The following is a 17579-nucleotide window of genomic DNA, read 5'->3' as shown; positions in this document are numbered from 1 at the left end:
TTGGGCCAATCTCAATTCCGCTCCAGTGAGTAGGAAAGGTGAGCATTTGCAATGTTCAAGGCATTGCACTAATTTCATGAGCACAGTTCTGAAACTAGTCATGCACACTGAGGTTGACAGAAAAAGTACCCTCGTCAATCGAAAACTTTCAGTATGAATAATAATAATTATTTAGAACTAACACGCAAAAATACCCTAAAAAACAATGATGCACAATAAATGTCCAATCAAAGGAATGCAGGAAACAGACTGGAGTAGGACATCAGCCCATCGAGCTTTCTCCATCAGTTTCTTAGATCGTGGCAGGAAAGTATCTTGGCAGAATCTGAAATACATTTTGATGTTTGTCCCTATTGTTATATCTAAAAACAATAATAATAATAATCATTGCATTTGATATAGTACTTTATCACGTCTTTCAAACGTCTCAAAACGCTTCACAGAATATACTGTAAAGCGAGTTGACTGTATATTTAGTAGGTGAAACACAGCAGCCAATTGCGTACAGCAGGTTATATATTTTATGTTTGTGTAGGTTACATATTTTTAAATACTTTTACAAATGCAGAATCAGAGTCTACCAGATTTTAAAAGAGAGTCATTAGGAGCTCCAAATAATCTAATGGAATCTGTGGGGGAGTAATATAGGTGACTGGAAGCCCAGTTAAGCAAATAGATCTTAAGGCCCATTAGTTCTCCTATTAAAAAAATAATTTATTAAAAATTGCCATTTCCATGCACACTGCAGAGATGTTGCAGCTGACATAATGGAAGCTTCAACAGTCACACTGCCACAAGGCAAGACTTAAACAATTTGTAACACAGTGAACCAACATCAGTTGGTTGGAAACCAATGTGCTGAATCCTCTTTTTTCTAAGAACGAATCTTTTTCCCTCTATTGCAGACAAACATTTAAAAGTAAAGGGACAATGCTACAGGATATAGAGCTTAAACTTTAATCTACAGAATGGCACACTTTGTAGGACTAGAAAAGTACACTTTTTAAAAAAAAATCAAATCTACTTTATCCACAAACTTGGGTAAAAGAGCCAGGTAAAAATACACCTATTGTATTTAATAATAATAATCCATTGCATTTGATATGGCGCCTTATCACATTGTCGAGATGTCTCAAAGCGCTTCACAGGATATATTGTAAAGTGGATTGAATGCAAAACGCCCACAAAACATTGAACATGCAAGCAACAAAATGACAACAGCTGTTGTCAATGCAACGTAACACACCAGTAAGCCAGTAAAGAAGATATAAGAAAACACATTTACAACCAAAACTGTGTCTGTGATGTACTCCATTGCCGCTTTATCATCCTGTTATTATGCAATCACATTTTAGTGCAGGATTAATTTCAAAGCTCCAAGACGCTACCCCATGTGAATGCTGCTATATAAATGCAAATTGATGTTATAACTATGACAACTGCTCTCTTCATCTCCACGGCACTGTAACAAATTGGCTTCTGAAAAAAAAGTGCAATTTGTTTATGAAAACATCACAAAGTGCTACAATAAAAAGGACATTGGTTCCATCCGAATTTTGGGGTAGTGAGCAAGAATATTGATATTCATATTACTTCTGTGAACCAGTCACAGTACACTGCACTTCTAAATCTAATCAGCTGTAAAAGGTACATTCAGTGAGGATGGTCCAATGTATAAGCTTACATTTTAGATTATGAAATATTAAAAAGCTTTGAGTGCAATTCAAATTATTGTCGCCTGAAGATTTTCTCTGTGATACTAGTGCTAGTTTATTGAGCATGGTTAGATTGAATGTAACATTCTCAGCTGAATAAAGTTTAATTTACATTTGCTGTTGGTTTGAGTGTGATATTTTTGTAATCGTCACCTCCTATGATTAGTAGTTAGAGAACAGAGATGGGTCAAGGGAAGGAATATTTGAAAGTGTCGGGTGTTGATGACTATTTTTAAGGGAGTGGGATATAATCAGAGTAAACTAACTCCACACTGCTGGCAATTGATCACTTGCAGCAATTCAACTGCAAATGTACAACAGGCTCCAACTGTGGTATAAACGGGGCTAAATTTCTAGAAATTTTACCTGCCATATTTTTTCACGCAGTGATTAGAAATGTCCCTCCTTGTCAAAATAATTGATCACCTGCACCTGTCATTTCATGTCCAGAATGCACAACAGCTAAGTGGTCTTCCAAATCAATTTGACACGCATGTGTCTGAAGCCCTGTGTTTTGGCCGCCCATTTTCTGCTGCAACTGTTAAAAACTATGTTATTACAGACCGTTTTCGAATTGCAAATGTCCATATAGTTCCATTCATTTCCACTGCTGGTACATTAAATCTGTTGCACAAATTGATACGAATTTTCATCCGAGACAATACCTGAATAGACTGAATGTTATAAGAGCGTATGTTTGGGCTTTAATACTTACACCTAAGCACATGACAAATTTAGGTTTTCTATGTTGCTCTATGACTGTAAAAGCAGACAGTTGCTTGATTTGTGGGCGATGTTTGCATGTTTTCAGGTGATCTGCGACAATTGTAACTGTGCGTCAGTCGCTGTGGTTTGGTGAATTTTCCAGTACAGGAGCAATGTGCTGACAATACGTTAAGAGCTTTAGCTGAGTGCCAGAACTCATTGCCCCTTGTCAAGAAGAAGCTTTCCTCTGAATGGATTTGTTTGGTTTAGGGATAGCCTCAACGCCAAGGCAGAAGGATAAAAGGTCACCGGTTTGGGTTGGGAAGGACAATTTCAGGACAGAATTTACACAGAGGATAATTAATGACAGGACTTTAAGAAAAAGCTTGAAGCCATAATAGAGCATGGGAGGATGGGTAATAATAATAACCCTTGCATTTGATATAGCGCCTTATCACGTCTTCTAGACGTCTCAAAGTGCTTCATAGAATATACTGTAAAGTGAATCGAATGTATATTTTGTGGGCGAAACACAGCAGCCAATTGCGCACAGCAGTGTCCCACAAACAGTCATGGATTGAGTAACCAAATTATTATTATTGTATATATTTTCGTTGGAATGTTGAGATCAAAAGAACGACAGGGCTTTCTTCATCCATACCTCCCCTGTGATCTTGTCCATATTATAGCCTCTAATTCAGACCAATTTCCATGCCTCTTACTTCAGGATCTAATTTGCGATGTCTACAAACGGATTCAATTTGCTAATTGTGTCTCCAGTTTGTGAATATCGTGAGTAATTTCTGAGATTCACAAGATGACAATTACCTTTTCAAAGGTAATTATTTTGTGGGCGTTTCTCATTCAATCCACTTTACAGTACAAATATGTAGATGTAACTTTCAAATAAGATCTATACCGGCCTCTGTAAGCTGTGGTTTAATTCTGCCCTCATGAAAAATACATGCATTATTCAGCATTATATCAATATATCAAATCATTGTACACCTTCTTCAGATATATGTCTCAGTGACCAAATTGGGTTCTGCTTCCACTGCTTAAAAGGCAACTCAACTCCACTCCTACGTACCAATACTTAATTCACACATCAGCAACACAAAATAATCTTCTTCTACGTTTATGATTATCACAGACCAGCTTCTCTCTCATACAGCACAAACTACACTGCAGGTTTCCACACTGGGCACATTGCTCAGCAAAGCAAAATAATTCTCTCCATATTAAACGTGGCATCTTTATAAGACCTGGGAAAACACAGTGCCGGAATCAAAAAAACATTACTTTACATACGGATTTCACTGAATAAACAACGAAAAGAAAGCTGGTTGCTGGCTTCCGTTTTGTGCATAGCATTATTCAATAGCTCTCAATGACTAATAGTGCAGTGAAGGGCAAGTATGCAAGACTAGTGGAATGTGGGTGGGATCCAGCAAAACACTCTACTACATAGCAACTACTGTGCATCAACACAAGTCTAACTGACCAGCCACTGTATTAGTCACAGAGCACAACATTAAGAATAGATTTATGTGAAGTGGGCGGCAATGTTGTTGTGTTGCTATTTGGTGTTTTCCTGGGTCTCTTGCCGGAAGCTTCCCCCAAGCTGGAAATTGCAGTGCTACAGTCACTAAACAGAAGTTCCCATTGCGGCTTTCATTAAAGGATAAAATACAGAATTGCTGAGTGTCAAAACAACAGGGCTACCTGCAAACTGGGCCCTCATTATTTTTTTTCTTTAGTTGTTCCAGAGTTAAAGAAAATGATCAAAAGCTTTCACGTCTGTCTGGCACTCCAGTGAGTGGATAAGAAGCATAGTAGATAACTGTGCACAGCAGTTTACACTAGCTGTTTATGGAGAGGAGGAAGCCTTGTTAAGCAATACAGTGCTTAACAATACTGTGATATATCATGCATGTTTCATTTTTTCCACTCGCTTTTGCCACTGTAAATGCTCTGTTTGTAGGAGATCAGACATTCTGGAGGCAAACAGCTGGAAATAGGAGGGGAGAGAGTGGAGGGGTGGGTGGGGATTGGGGGGGGGGGGGGGGGGGAAGAGGGAGGAACTGCCAGATTGGCAGAGTTTCTCATGTGGAAAAGAATGCTCTCAAAGGTCCCACTACAGAATAAGAGCAAGCCAAGCCAGAAAGCCCTGCCAGAAATAACAAACAAAAAGGCTTTCCCCATCCTTCCCGGGCAGTCAGCACCAGTGTTTTACAACGGTTGCCATAGAGCCTACTTTGCTATCATAACAAATTTGATATATCCAGTTATAAAAGAGTGCACTGTATTTCGCAGACTTGAAAATTAAATTTTTGTTGTTTTGAAACAGCTCCAGCTTATTTCTGTCTGGGTGCTACAGACAGGGACTCCCTGATTCAAAGCTGCAGTTTCCCTTTTTCGGCACACATGGGCTATTTTTACGGCCATTGAAATGCTCTGGTATATAACTTTCCCTGAAAGTAGTTTTGCTCAAATCACTTCACAGTGTATTTAAAGGGGAAGTATCCCTTTTGTTTTGCCCATCTAGGGTGTCATTCAAAGGCATCAGAAATCAAATCTTCTCTACATACCTTATTAAAGTGCTCCAGCCTTTGGAAGAAGTCCCATGTAGTTTCTGTAAAAAAAATTCAGTTTCACTGTTGCAATGTCATTTTTGCAGGACCTCAAATAAAGCTGGTGGCTGAGTTTGTATAGCACCACATTCATCTCGTTTTGATTAACTATATGTACAATATTTTAATCATTATTATAGGCAAAAGAGCAATGTTCCTAACCAGCCAATCTAGACCAATAAAGGGAACTGTTGCTTTCAATTCTATACTCGAAGGCAGAATTTGAAATGCTGCAAAGTTTGGCTATATTTTTGAAATCTACGAAACAACATTTAGCAGCAATATTAGAGCTGTAATATCAGGTTGAATTGAGAAAGTACAGATGATTGGACTCAAATGCTGATTTTAAAGTGTTCAATTAGCTCATAATAATTGAATCTAACTAATCGTTATAAATATTGGATTTGGACAGTTTGATCTTTAGAGTCAAAGGCAAACCTCGATGTGAAGGGATGATAATAAATAAGTTGCCACACAAAGTTTACAGTAATTCCACAAGCCAATGAGTACCAGGTGATGATGCCAAATTCTGCCCATTTCACATTGTTATGCTTTGCTCAGTGCAGCAGTCAATCTTGTCAGTGGATATTCCTTTTGACCAATGCTTTTCCAGTACTTAACCAGGTGGCAATCTGCATTGCGGGCTAAGCAATGGCTCAGAGGTGGATGGAGTTCTGGAAGTGAGAGTACATTGAGGCAGTGGTGATTAATCAATATCTGATTATATTTTCCGCTAAAAGGGCTAGAAAACAAATGGATTCATATTCTCCCCCACTCCCTCCCAGGAAGGTAACTATTTAGCTGAGGGAGAGTTACTGGAGGATACAATGGGTATTCACAAGAGCATGGACGATATTTTGGTCGACTATTGATGAAAATGGAAGGTAACAGTATTCAGATGCACTGAAGGCAAACTAAATATTCTCGAAGGCTAAGGATAGTTGCTTTAAACTGAAGGGTAAAAGATTGTAAGGACAATTTTAAGGGAAAAAGAGATGTAGTGACGTGTAGAGAAGAAAACTGGCCAACACTAACCAAAAAGAACGCAAAGAGGAAATTATAGCAATGGAAATTTCTAAGGCTATTAAGGAGCCAAGACTAGATTTTCTGGAATATATTCAGTATAAACTGCTAAAGTAGTTGAAAAGGAAAGTCCAGGGTTACAATAAAGATTTTTCAATTATACGTTTCTCAGTTTTCATGAAAGCAAACAGTAAGAGTACTTCAAATTCTTCCAATTAAATCAGAGCCTTCAGTTAGGTTCAGCCAGTGCACTTGAAGTGAGAAGAGAGATTGTTATCACAAAATCAAAAGCAAACAGAGTGACTGAATCTTGTGAAATGCATCCTAACCTATTAAAGGAAATTAAAGAGGAAACTGGAGGCGTATTAGCAGAAATATTTTGTTGCAGTTTGGAGATGAGGAAATGCCAGTGGAATGGAAAACTACCATAAGATTTAAAAATACTAGAAGCAAAACTAGAACTACAGACCAGCTAGCTTCACTCCGGTCAAATGGTAATTAACTGGATTCTCATAAGAAGCGCAATTCAAGGACATTTGGCTAAATTGAACATGATAACTTAAAGTTGGAATAGATTTGGGGACAATAAATTGTACCTGCAAGACAGACTGAATGTGTCTTACACTAACACATCCACTGTGTTTAAAGGATGATGCACATTAACATCTTGTACTTGTATCACACCTTTAATATGATGAAAATCTTAAAGAGCCTAATAAATATAATAGGGAATACCAAACAGAGTACAGTGAACCTGAAAGATAATCAAAAGGACAATTGAACAGGCATGTTTTTATGAAGTTTTTATGGTAGGGAAAGAAAAAACAAGTGAAAATATTTTGAAAGAGAATTCCAGAGGACAGGGGGAGTTCTATACACATTACTATACCTCTGACTGCTTGGCCACCAATGGTGAGACGGAAGAAGTGAAGAGCGAGCATCAAACCAGATTTGATAGAGTAGAAGGTATGGAAAGGAGAATAAACCCCAAAGAAATTGTATAGGTAGAGCAGGAAAGACCACAAACAGATTTGAAGCTAAGGGTAGGATCGTAAAGTTATTCTGCTGGGATATTGGGAGCCAATGTAGCTCGGAAAGATCAGAAATAAGAGGCGTGTGGATCTTAGTGCTGGCGAGAACAAAGGAATATAGAACCACAGGATGCATAGCAACTACCTTTGGAAAGAAGTCGAAGGAAGCAACTCTTATTTTGTGTAGTATCTTACTTAGATATGATACAACACAATCGGTACACAAACATATTCAAAGGACCTAGTAACAAACCAGGGGTAAAAAGCAATCATCTCTAGTTTTCTTCTCACACTTAAAAGAATACAGCTGCTCACGAAAGAGTCAAACGAAACCCAAGTAAAATGAACATTGGCCTGAGATGAAATTGGCTATTCTCAGTGGAGTAAGAACATTAAGGGAGAATAACATTTATATATTGGTATGAAGAATTAGTAAATTAGAAATGAATACGTTCTGTGTGTGCAGGACATAGTGCACAGAAACATGGTCACAAGATTTGCGGAAAGGGCCAAGGGCCAAACAAAGAAATTAGATACAATTTCTTCAGATGAGCATAAAGATATGGAATAAGCTAGCGATAAAGTAGTTGGTGCATAATAGACTGTGTTTAAATGAATGCAGGACAGATTTGTTGAATCAGAGTCTGATGCATTTATGCTGTTGGATGCAATACTGCATATAAAAGGTGAATTTAGAGGTAAGCATATTAAGGAAATTCAAATTGAAATAGAAGACAGGAAATTATAGAGCTCTTTGTGGTTAAGGGATCAAGTAGTGTCTAACATAAGAATAGAGTGGGTGGCAAAATGACTTCTTTCTCTAATTTGATACAGAAGAATGTTATAAGACACGTACCAATCCTAATTTGTATTAGATGGGAGAGGAATCGTAGCCAGGATATTGGGAGAATTTATGTACTTCAAAATAATGCAATGGGATTCTAGCACCTCCCAAAGCAGCGGAACAGGAATGAAATTGTTTCCGCTCTGTTATAATGGCTAATGTAAAACTGAGAATGCTGGTACGTCTTTCTAATGCTTGCAAGAGATTGCCCCACTTGATCAATTTAAAACATAGTTTGGGACATGACATGCGCACGGGATGCCAGGTTGATTGATGGAAGGCAAACTGGTGGACCTAGGTTTTCTTTCGACGAGCAATTCTTACGTTCTTAAATCATGTTGCCTAGAACTGTAAAAGATGAAAGTTCAAAGAACTGAATGTCCTATAACTTGCCTGAGTGGTGAACCAAACTGTCGGATATTTCAACTCCCTTGATTGGGAACAATATGGTAAATATACCAGTCATGTGCTCACCACCGCCCTGGCTGAGTTTGGCTGATTTAACATAGACCGAGCATCGTGTATGGGATCTTCCTGGTGGCGCAGCTCAGCACCACATTTTGCCCACTAACCCATAAGAAGCCAAGAAGAAGTAAGTATTTCTAACAGGGTTTAAATAGCTGCACACAGATTAGATTTCTACTCTGAAAGAGAGCCAATGTAAACCCACAAAATGGTACGCTACAGATTTACATGCACACGACATTACAATAAAACAGTGAGATTTCGCTACTTCTGTACACTGCCATTACCACCAAGTTCTGTCAGATCGTAAAACTCCAGGACCTACATAGTTAGCTTTACCACAGAAGCTTTAACAGAATAATAATGAGCTCTATAAAGTCCTTTGAACAGTGCCCAGGTTCAGCATCACTTTGATCATTATTCCAAAGAGAAGAAAAATAGTGCTTTTGGTGCAAAATACGTTTGCATACAATATGCAAAAAATATTTAAATTACTTTGGATGAGGGTATTGTCAGAGTAGGTTTAAAAAGAGTTATGATGCATTTTAATATAGCTGAATTGTTTTGCAATAAACTCCATGGGTCAAAGTGGAGGAATCCAAGTTATGAATTAACTGTCATTTCACACCAATGTTTTTTTGGATGACATTATTGAAACTGTAGCAAACGTCATTGCAGAAATGGCACAACTTTCACAGCAAAAGTGTGATCCAGTGGAACTTCTATCCTGTAAGAATCATTAAGGGGATTTACCTACCCTAACTTTCCCCATTCACCCTAGTGCTTGCTGTGTCATCGCAATGGGATCCACCCAATTTCTGCAGTTAATTCCTCTGCACCTGCCCCCAACAATGGGGCAGTTTGACACATTTATGAACCTGCTGTTCAATACAATAACTGTTACCCAGATCAACAGAACAGACACAACCAAAAAGAATCTGCAAAACACAACATTATTGGAAGAATGAAGAAAAAAAAACTTGTGTTTCTGCCAAGAGAGGAAACCAGAAAGAACTCCCGAGCTTAGATCTTTCACCTATTTTGCTTTCATGCATTTCTCTTCCTCACGTTACAGCACTGACGACCATTTTACAAGAAATTCTAGCGATGTGTGGGTTACCTGAAGGAAGAGAGCTGTGTGAGTGGGTGCAGGAACCTGCTCTTAGCAAGAGTTCGTCTCTGGTTTATATATTTCCCGCTTTAGTGAAAGGAGTCATTGATTTAAATACTTAAATTCAGTGACAGTAAGAATCAGGTATTTGACACCTGAGTTTATGCTTCCCATTGGAATGTAAATTGTGATATCCAGCCCAGGTTATCTTTGGCCAGATGTTTGTCTAATTGCAAGCAAGTGAATGGATGGAGTATACCACACTGAGGAAAAGACTTGCAGCCTTTTCAGCGAAGACCAGGGGAAACAAATTAAGGTGAAATTGAATGTTGCGCCGTTCTCTTGAGTTGCCTCAAATTTGGGCTGGACGGCAATCCTGAATCGAGAGGAGGTAATCAGGAGAGCCACTAGCAATTATCACAAAAAATCATGATGCACAAAAATGAACAGCTTGTGAGCAGTAAACCAGATTGCAAACAATGAAAAGTGCAATGAAGTTACTGGTGGTTCATCAGTTGGCAACAATGGAAAGCCCCAAACTTAGGTCTCAGCACGTTTAGGTGATGAATCAGAGAAAACAAAACACCCTTGAATATTAACACTGTCTTCCATTCAAACATAACTGAAGCAACTTAAAAGCTTTTAATATTATGTGGCATAATCGGTGGCATAAAGTGAGTTAACATTTCAAGTCAATGACCTTCCTCTCTCCATAGATGCCTGACCTCCTGAGTGTTCTCAGCAACGTCTGTTTTTATTTCAGATTTCCAGCATCTGCAGTATTTTGCTATTTTTTTTGCGAGTATTTGGGTTTGGTTCTCTCAGGTCATGGCTTCTTTCTTATCTATTGACTTTGAAGGAGTCCTGCCTCCTGTTTTTTCAGTTAAAATTATATCTCAGTTTCAGATTTGCTATCGGATTACAAGTAACGGGTTTGCATTTTTTTTGCAAAACACAGTATCCCTCAATAATGTAGGTAGTTTCTCATATTGCGAGAGAACCCGGCAAGTAAGATCTATTCATTCCAAATATAAATGTTATAAACAGAGGAGGTCTTGTAAATAACAATCAACTGTTTCATTGGGTTAAATGCCTTGGAGCAGAAAACTATCACTGCATTAAAGGTCACTGCAGTAATATTACTGACGATGTATCTGATGTGCAAAAAGTAATAGGGTTAGATTTACGGAGAGGGTATTATCTGACTCCATAGGAACCTGGTTGTTAATCAATTGACAAATTGCTTTCCAGGGGTAATAATCTCCCCCCCACCCAAAAAAAAATGTGATCACTCACTCCATGACTGTTTGTGGGACATTGTTGTGCGCAATTGGCTGCTGTGTTTCGTCCAGAAAGTACATAGTCAATCCACTTTACAATATGTCCTGTGAAGCGCTTTGAGACATCTCACGTAATAAGGTGCTACATCAAACGCAAGGATTATTATTATTATATTATATAAGGCTCTTGTTTCGGACATCAAGTTTAAAGACATCTATTACTGTCAATTGCAATTGCTCAGTCTTATATAACCAGGTTCCCTTAACTTAATCATCAACAAGAAGTAGCAAAGGACATATAGAAAGTTTTTTTTGTTTTGAAAAATAAAGAGCAGCGCTTTATATAGATGATTGTGTGGAGTGAATATAAATTATAACCCAACTACCAGTATTAGAATGAGATTGACTGCATCTAACAATAAAATGATTACATTTATTTAAATGAACGCTATTGATAAAATTCTTTCTTCCGATGTAGTTCGATGTGAAGCTGCTTAAGTTCCATTTTAATGAAGCATCTCAACCATCATCACCTTGCCATACAAAGCTGAAAGACATCAGTTCTATTACGTTGGCAGGATGTGGAAGTCGGCACTGTTTAGGAATAAATGCATTTGCTTCAGCCTCTAAGCACTTTATATGTCATTTTTTCATGAAGAAATCACCTTTAAACAGGAAATATATAAGTGGGGATTTTTAGCAAACTCATCTGAAATATGATTATTGAAAAAAAGGAGTGCCAAACAGTAGGCACTTGGACTCTCCCTACAGACGGTGGATTATTTCCAGCTGTCTGGAATGTATTGTGCATCAGCAAATGCTGTAACAAGGCAATGTATTCTGCTTAGTGCTAAGTGTAGCGGCTAACAAAGGGGATCAATGTGGTGACGGGAATCACCAGTCTCAAACGATGACTCCTATCGATAACTGAAAGTGCATCTCGCCAAACCGTGACATCTGCTCAATTTGTAGACGTGAGTGAACAACTGATTTTAGGGGGAGTCTGTGGATCAAGGGACTACAGCTATGATACCTCAAAATAATATACAGTATTTATTTACTAATAATGTTAATACAGGGAATATTCATAGAATTACACAGAATGTGCAAACAGGCCATTTGGCCTATCCTGTGCCAGTGTTTAAACTCTACACAAACCTCCACTTATCCTGATACCTCTCCTTTACCCCTCTGTTCCCTTCTCCCTCATATATGCATCACATTTCCTCTTCATCACATGTTGATGAAAGTACTTCACTTAAATACATTCAAAGGAAAGGTCACTTCTAAATGAGGTAAAGATCGTTTTGGACACTGTCACCTATTAAAATAACATTAAAACTCCTTGGTTGACAGCATGTTTAATAATCCAACAGTGTTAATAACACTTTTGGCTGTGCTTTGTATTGCTATTAGTTAAATCTCAACCACTTTACTGTGTTGAAAATATAGAAAGTTTTTTNAGGACATAAATTCAGTCGACTGGAATTCAGATGGTCCAAATCCAAATCCTGAAATAAAGCAGAATGAGTTGCTTGTGGGGAAAGCACCTTTCTGTATTGCAGTTAAAATGTGCACATCTTTCATCACTAGGCCAATGGGGAATGGTACATCCTTCACCACTGAATCACCAGGGAGTGAATGTATCCTTAACATAAGGTTCTCAGTAATCAAAGAATCTATTCTGAACTGCTGGTCTACAGAAAGCTCAGAAACATGTATTCCTTTGAAGAGAACTTGGACACTGTGACCTTCCGTAACGAGAAAACTGAACGTAATTCTATTTCTCCTTTAACTACACTGTTGAAGAATATGGACAGTTGAGTAGATGTCCTGCTAGGCAATGAAATGTCGGAATTGAGTGAACGCTTTGTGGCTATCTTGGTAATACAGTTCCTGAGCCAGGCGGGTTTGCAGTACTCCAGGGCACTGCTGATGACAGCCTGGCTTAGTGGCAGAATTTGGAGGGTCAAACTGTGAGCAGGGATTCTTCCCACTCAACTTCTGTCAACCTGCAAGCTAAAATCCAAATCACAATGCTGGCCAGACAGTCCTGTCAGTGATAAACTATACTGTTTTAGGTTATTGAACTGAATACCCAAAACACTCCCAAGCCTTAGTTCTTGCCAATTTGCACGCAATATTCCCAGGAAATGGGTGAGCAGGAGAGTGCACATTCCATTCCAGACACAGGAAGTGTCCTTGTGTAGGTGTCATGCATACACATATGTGGAACTCTCAAGTCTGGTTTGGATATTCTTAAGCATAGGGATGGGGTTCTGTATGTGTCAGACCCAGCTGACCAGAAAAAAAACATACTTCATACCAAGTAATGCCATACCATGGTTATTTAGCTACAGGCCCAGCTCATTGGAGTGGCAACCCTACTGTCGTTACCAGTAACGAACTGGGCCTACGGCAAAATAACCAACGCAAATCATGGAAAATAGCCTGAGAGTGGATCTGATGGAGATTACAGGCCCATTTAGAGCAGCAGTATCGTTCCAGGCATGTACGGAAAAGCTGTAGTCAGGAGGATACAAGCATTTTGAAATGCATGTTGTGCAGCAGTAAGAGCCATCCCTTTCTCAGTGACTGACAATCTGTTGCGCCACCAAGTCTCAGATCAACCTCCAGGATCAATTACACTAGAAACTCACAGGAGGAGATTTACCCGATGTACTTTCACCTCCATAACCCTGGCTATGAATCCAGGTCAAGGTAATTAGGATCAAATCTTTCTTTTTCAGCTGGTTTGTTAAGTTGTCCAAAGTGAAATGGGTTTGGACATTCTCACCCAGTTGTCAGGGAAAATTTTTGTTCAAGATTAAATAAAACTGCTCGACTGCTTTGATAAGAAACTCTCATTCTCTGTTAGGAAATGAACCATTAAGAGCAGTGTGGGAGGTGGCTTTATGATGTTGCAGTAGATTGTTGCAACTATTCAAAGCAAAGTTTACTCTGTACCTAATCTTTTTTAACATTACTAGATGAAGTTGCTGACAATGGATGAAATGGGGTGGAGGGTGGGGAGGGTGGGGGAGGAGAGGAAGGAACAAGTTTCCTAGCCCTATTGTACTATCATCCCTCACCTCGATAATTACACAATACAAGAGTTATAGAAATAAGATGTTTTGGGGACTTCAGTGTTCTAAAATCCAAGAATTGGATGGGTTCTTACCATCATCCAAATACGCCTGGTCCAGGTTCTGTGGTTCCTGCTTCACGGTGACCTCAGTAGATATGGCTTCCTTCTCCGACTCCTGCTGAGCCAGTGTCAGTGAAGCAAGCTGACTTGGCGAGGGCCCGTTTTTGGACGTCTTCTGCACGGCATGGGATGAGTGCTGTTGCTGGATCACAGCTGGATAGTGAGTCGGGCTATTCCTCTGCATGTGATGTGCTGCTTGCGGTGTTGCGGCCTGCACTGTGGGCACGTGGGCATCATTCTCTAAATACACTTGGTGCTGGTAATCCTGGTGGCTGCAGTACCTGAGCTGTTGGCTGTTTGGTGAATGGTGAATCATGGGCAACAACTGCTGGCTATTTGGAGAGTGCTGAATCATAGACGACTGGTGATGGGTTGGAGAATTGTGAAGCATGGAAGAAGAGTGTTGATTGTTTGAGGAATGATGAATCATGATAGAGGACTGATTGACTGGCGAGTGGTGCAGCATGCCGGGTTGCCCAGGTGACCCAGGATGCACTAAGACTGATCGGTGACCGTCTTGAATTGTGGGAATCGACGACACCATGACTGGAGATGACTGGTAGCCTAGTTGACTGGGGCTGCCGCTTTTGCACCTCTGATACATAGCCCCTGATGGGTTATGCTGCTGGTATCTGGAATCGGGTGGAGAGACTCCAGGACGACAGGGAGCCCCATAGCTTGAAGTTGGGTCACCGACCATTACAGGGGTCATGCCCTGCGATGCATAATAAAGCTGTGACATTGCTTCTCTATGTGCACTGTGGATTAAGGTGGCCTCACACTCATCAGATGGCTCTGTTTTAATGATGGGCACTGAAACATATGAGAGAACAAGCTTATGGAGTCTCAGTGAACATCAAGGCCTTTACCATTTCTAACACATCAGATGTCATGATACAAATTATACAACACTAGGGATTTCAACAGCCCACACTCCTCATTCAACCATTGCTTATGGGGTTACTTAAGCTGTATGAATTTGGCTCAGCTTCACACAGAGCGCTTTATATGATAACGTGTTTTGTCTGCAAGTCAGAAGGTTGTGGGTTCAACTCCTAGGTTGTGACTTAAAATACCGAGAGATTGCTGCATTGTTCGAGATACCATTGATAAGAAGTTAATTGAGGTCCGTTTTCCTGTTCTAGATGGACTTTAAGATTCCACAATGTTACACAGAAAGAGAAGGGTTTACTTTTGTATCCTGAGCAGTCATTCAGATTAATTGGCCATTTGCCTCATAACAGTTTATGAATCTTTGCCAGTGCAAATGGTTTCAATGTTTGCCTACCAAAGCAATGGCAAGGTTCTCAACAGTAATAATTTGTAAAGCTCTTTCAGGGCATTTTGATGTAATATGCCTTTATAAAAATGTGAGTCCTAATTGTGGCAGCCTAACTCTTCTACAAGAAGAGGAAAGCTGCTTCACAAGAGGGACAGTTTTTAAAAAAAAAGTGTCCTTCTATGTTAAGAATAATGCGCAATGAAATTAAATGAAGTCTGTATGAACAGCTCAATAGTATTCCATTGCTATTCAAAATCTTTCTTTCACTGGTAAAGATATTTGCTGATCATCTTTCAGCTCTTTAACACATGTTTCATCAGGAATGCACATACACTGAGATCTCGTCATGGAATTTACCTGCAGGAAGATATGTAAACCGCTGTGGCTGGCTTTTTTTTCTTTTTCCATTAACGACGCAGAAACTCACTTTGGCTGGGGTGTGTATCAGCTGGTTCTGATAACGTGGAATTTCAACAAAAAGAATATTCTAAAGAGACACAAACAGAGATGAGGAATGAAATGAAATGATTGTAGTTTTCCGCCAATATGTTTCATCATTCTTTTCAAAATTCTTCAAACAATGAAGAAGAATAAAGTCCACTTCATGTTGAGGTTACATGAATGGTGCATTGTTTCAATACAGAACAAAATTGCGTTGGGTGCATTCACAATGTAAAGTTCAAAAGCAGTTCAGTTGAGATGTTTTTTTTGTGGTTACTGCTATGTTTAAGGTGTAATCGTTGGAAGCATTGCCATCAAATTTTCTGCCAACGCTCATTGTCAAAGCTCACAAGTGTATAATAGTTACTTGGATAAGATATGGTTAGGGCAACCACTGTCAAAGGATATCCCCAGTATAAGCAAAAATAGAGTCAAATGCCTTCAGTAGAGGAGTGCGGAGAGGAAATATGCAGAGGAACAACCTCATTCAGTTTGCTGATATCAGATCCATTGTATTTGTCTAATTTGTATGTTGTGTTGGGTAAACACATGTGAGCTGAGAGAATTATGGGCGCCTTTAATTATGTAATTAACAACCAATTAAAAGAGTTACACAACACTTGTAACGGTTTTCACTGATTGTTACATAAATAAAGACAACTGGAATTCTCTCTGTATACATGGTTTCCACGTGGTGCACAATGTACCTTTGTTTCCATATGGTTTTACATGGAGATTAATAGTGTCTCCCTCACCTCCCCATTTCCTGACGGAAAACAGTGTATAATTGTTTTAAAATTTCGTTCAGACAATTTTACATCACTGGAGCGGTGAAATAGAAAATTCAATTAATCAAATCTGCTATATATAACTGAACACAGCATATAAACCCTTAGAGTAACAGGAAAGAAAGGTCCGATTATAGTCTGTCCAGGCTTCTGTACTTCTGACATATAAAATACGATTCGTATTTACATCTCTATATACTATTCTTGGCTCGATGTGGCTTTTCTATTCCTGATTAGCACTTCTATATATATATATGTATATATGCTACAACAGAAGAATTATTATCTAAAATCTGGCAAGTTTTGATCGGTTTCTCTTAGATTTGTAGAACGTCGAAGACCTAATAAGGGGTTATTTGTTTTAATGTAGCCAGACAACTTTTTAATAATAAAAAAATATGGAAAATCCTCTCCTTATTAAGCTCTAATCACCTGTTCAATGCAGGTCTGAAGATAATACTGGACCTCTTTTGAACTGAATACTTACAGGCTGGCTTTTATCTTTATCCACTGTTGCTTCTACCTCCCACATCTGTTGTCCATCTGAAAGAGAAGTTTAAGCACAATTAAGACCTGATAAACACCAGGAATCAAATGGAGGAGTTTATTGCTGTTGGACTTCATTTTCAAAATGTACAGCTTTGGCTGTGGACAGATTATGAAGAGAGACTGGGCAGGATTTTGCAGGAATGGTGCAAAGTCTGGAGGAATTTTACACGGTGCCAAGAAAGAGTTCTGTTTCTCATCCAACATAATTCAGAGTAAAATAGCCGGTAAAATTTCATCTTAACATGGCCTGCATCACTCAAATATCAGAAGGTGTGCCAGAAAGTAATGGCAGCACAAAGCACCTGGTGTGTAAAGGAACTATTTCACATTAAATTAATGAAATTAGAAGGTGTCAAAAATGTTACCTTTTAAAAACAAATGTCCTTTTATCTTTTACATTCTTGTTCTCACACCACTAACTTGATGGTCTAATTTACATCACTGGTAGCGAGAGAGAGAGTCTGTGCCAACAGAGCGGTAATTAACACGGCTGTCTGGACTGCT

The 17579-nt window shown here is 39.0% G+C and overlaps 1 protein-coding gene across 3 annotated transcripts in view; it reads right to left on the bottom strand.

Annotated features, from left to right (window-relative positions):
- The window catches only part of nfatc2a (nuclear factor of activated T cells 2a), a 72394-nt gene that overhangs the window by 12855 nt on the left and 41960 nt on the right, over positions 1-17579 (bottom strand). For 2 of the 3 annotated variants that reach the window (XM_042341859.1, XM_007911952.2), the window contains exons 7-10: positions 17014-17069; positions 15655-15784; positions 13989-14828; positions 5012-5055 (exon numbers count right to left, since the gene is read on the bottom strand). In XM_042341859.1, coding sequence (XP_042197793.1) covers positions 5012-5055; positions 13989-14828; positions 15655-15784; positions 17014-17069 — 1070 coding nt within the window. The remainder of the gene's footprint in view (positions 1-5011; positions 5056-13988; positions 14829-15654; positions 15785-17013; positions 17070-17579) is intronic. The other variant, XM_007911960.2, reaches the window with a different exon arrangement.

This window comes from Callorhinchus milii, unplaced genomic scaffold (assembly GCF_018977255.1).
Source record: "Callorhinchus milii isolate IMCB2004 unplaced genomic scaffold, IMCB_Cmil_1.0 Scaffold18, whole genome shotgun sequence".
Lineage (NCBI taxonomy): Eukaryota > Metazoa > Chordata > Chondrichthyes > Chimaeriformes > Callorhinchidae > Callorhinchus > Callorhinchus milii.
The sequence above is the reverse complement of the archived record's forward strand: the minus strand, read 5'-3'. Positions and strand labels throughout refer to the sequence as shown.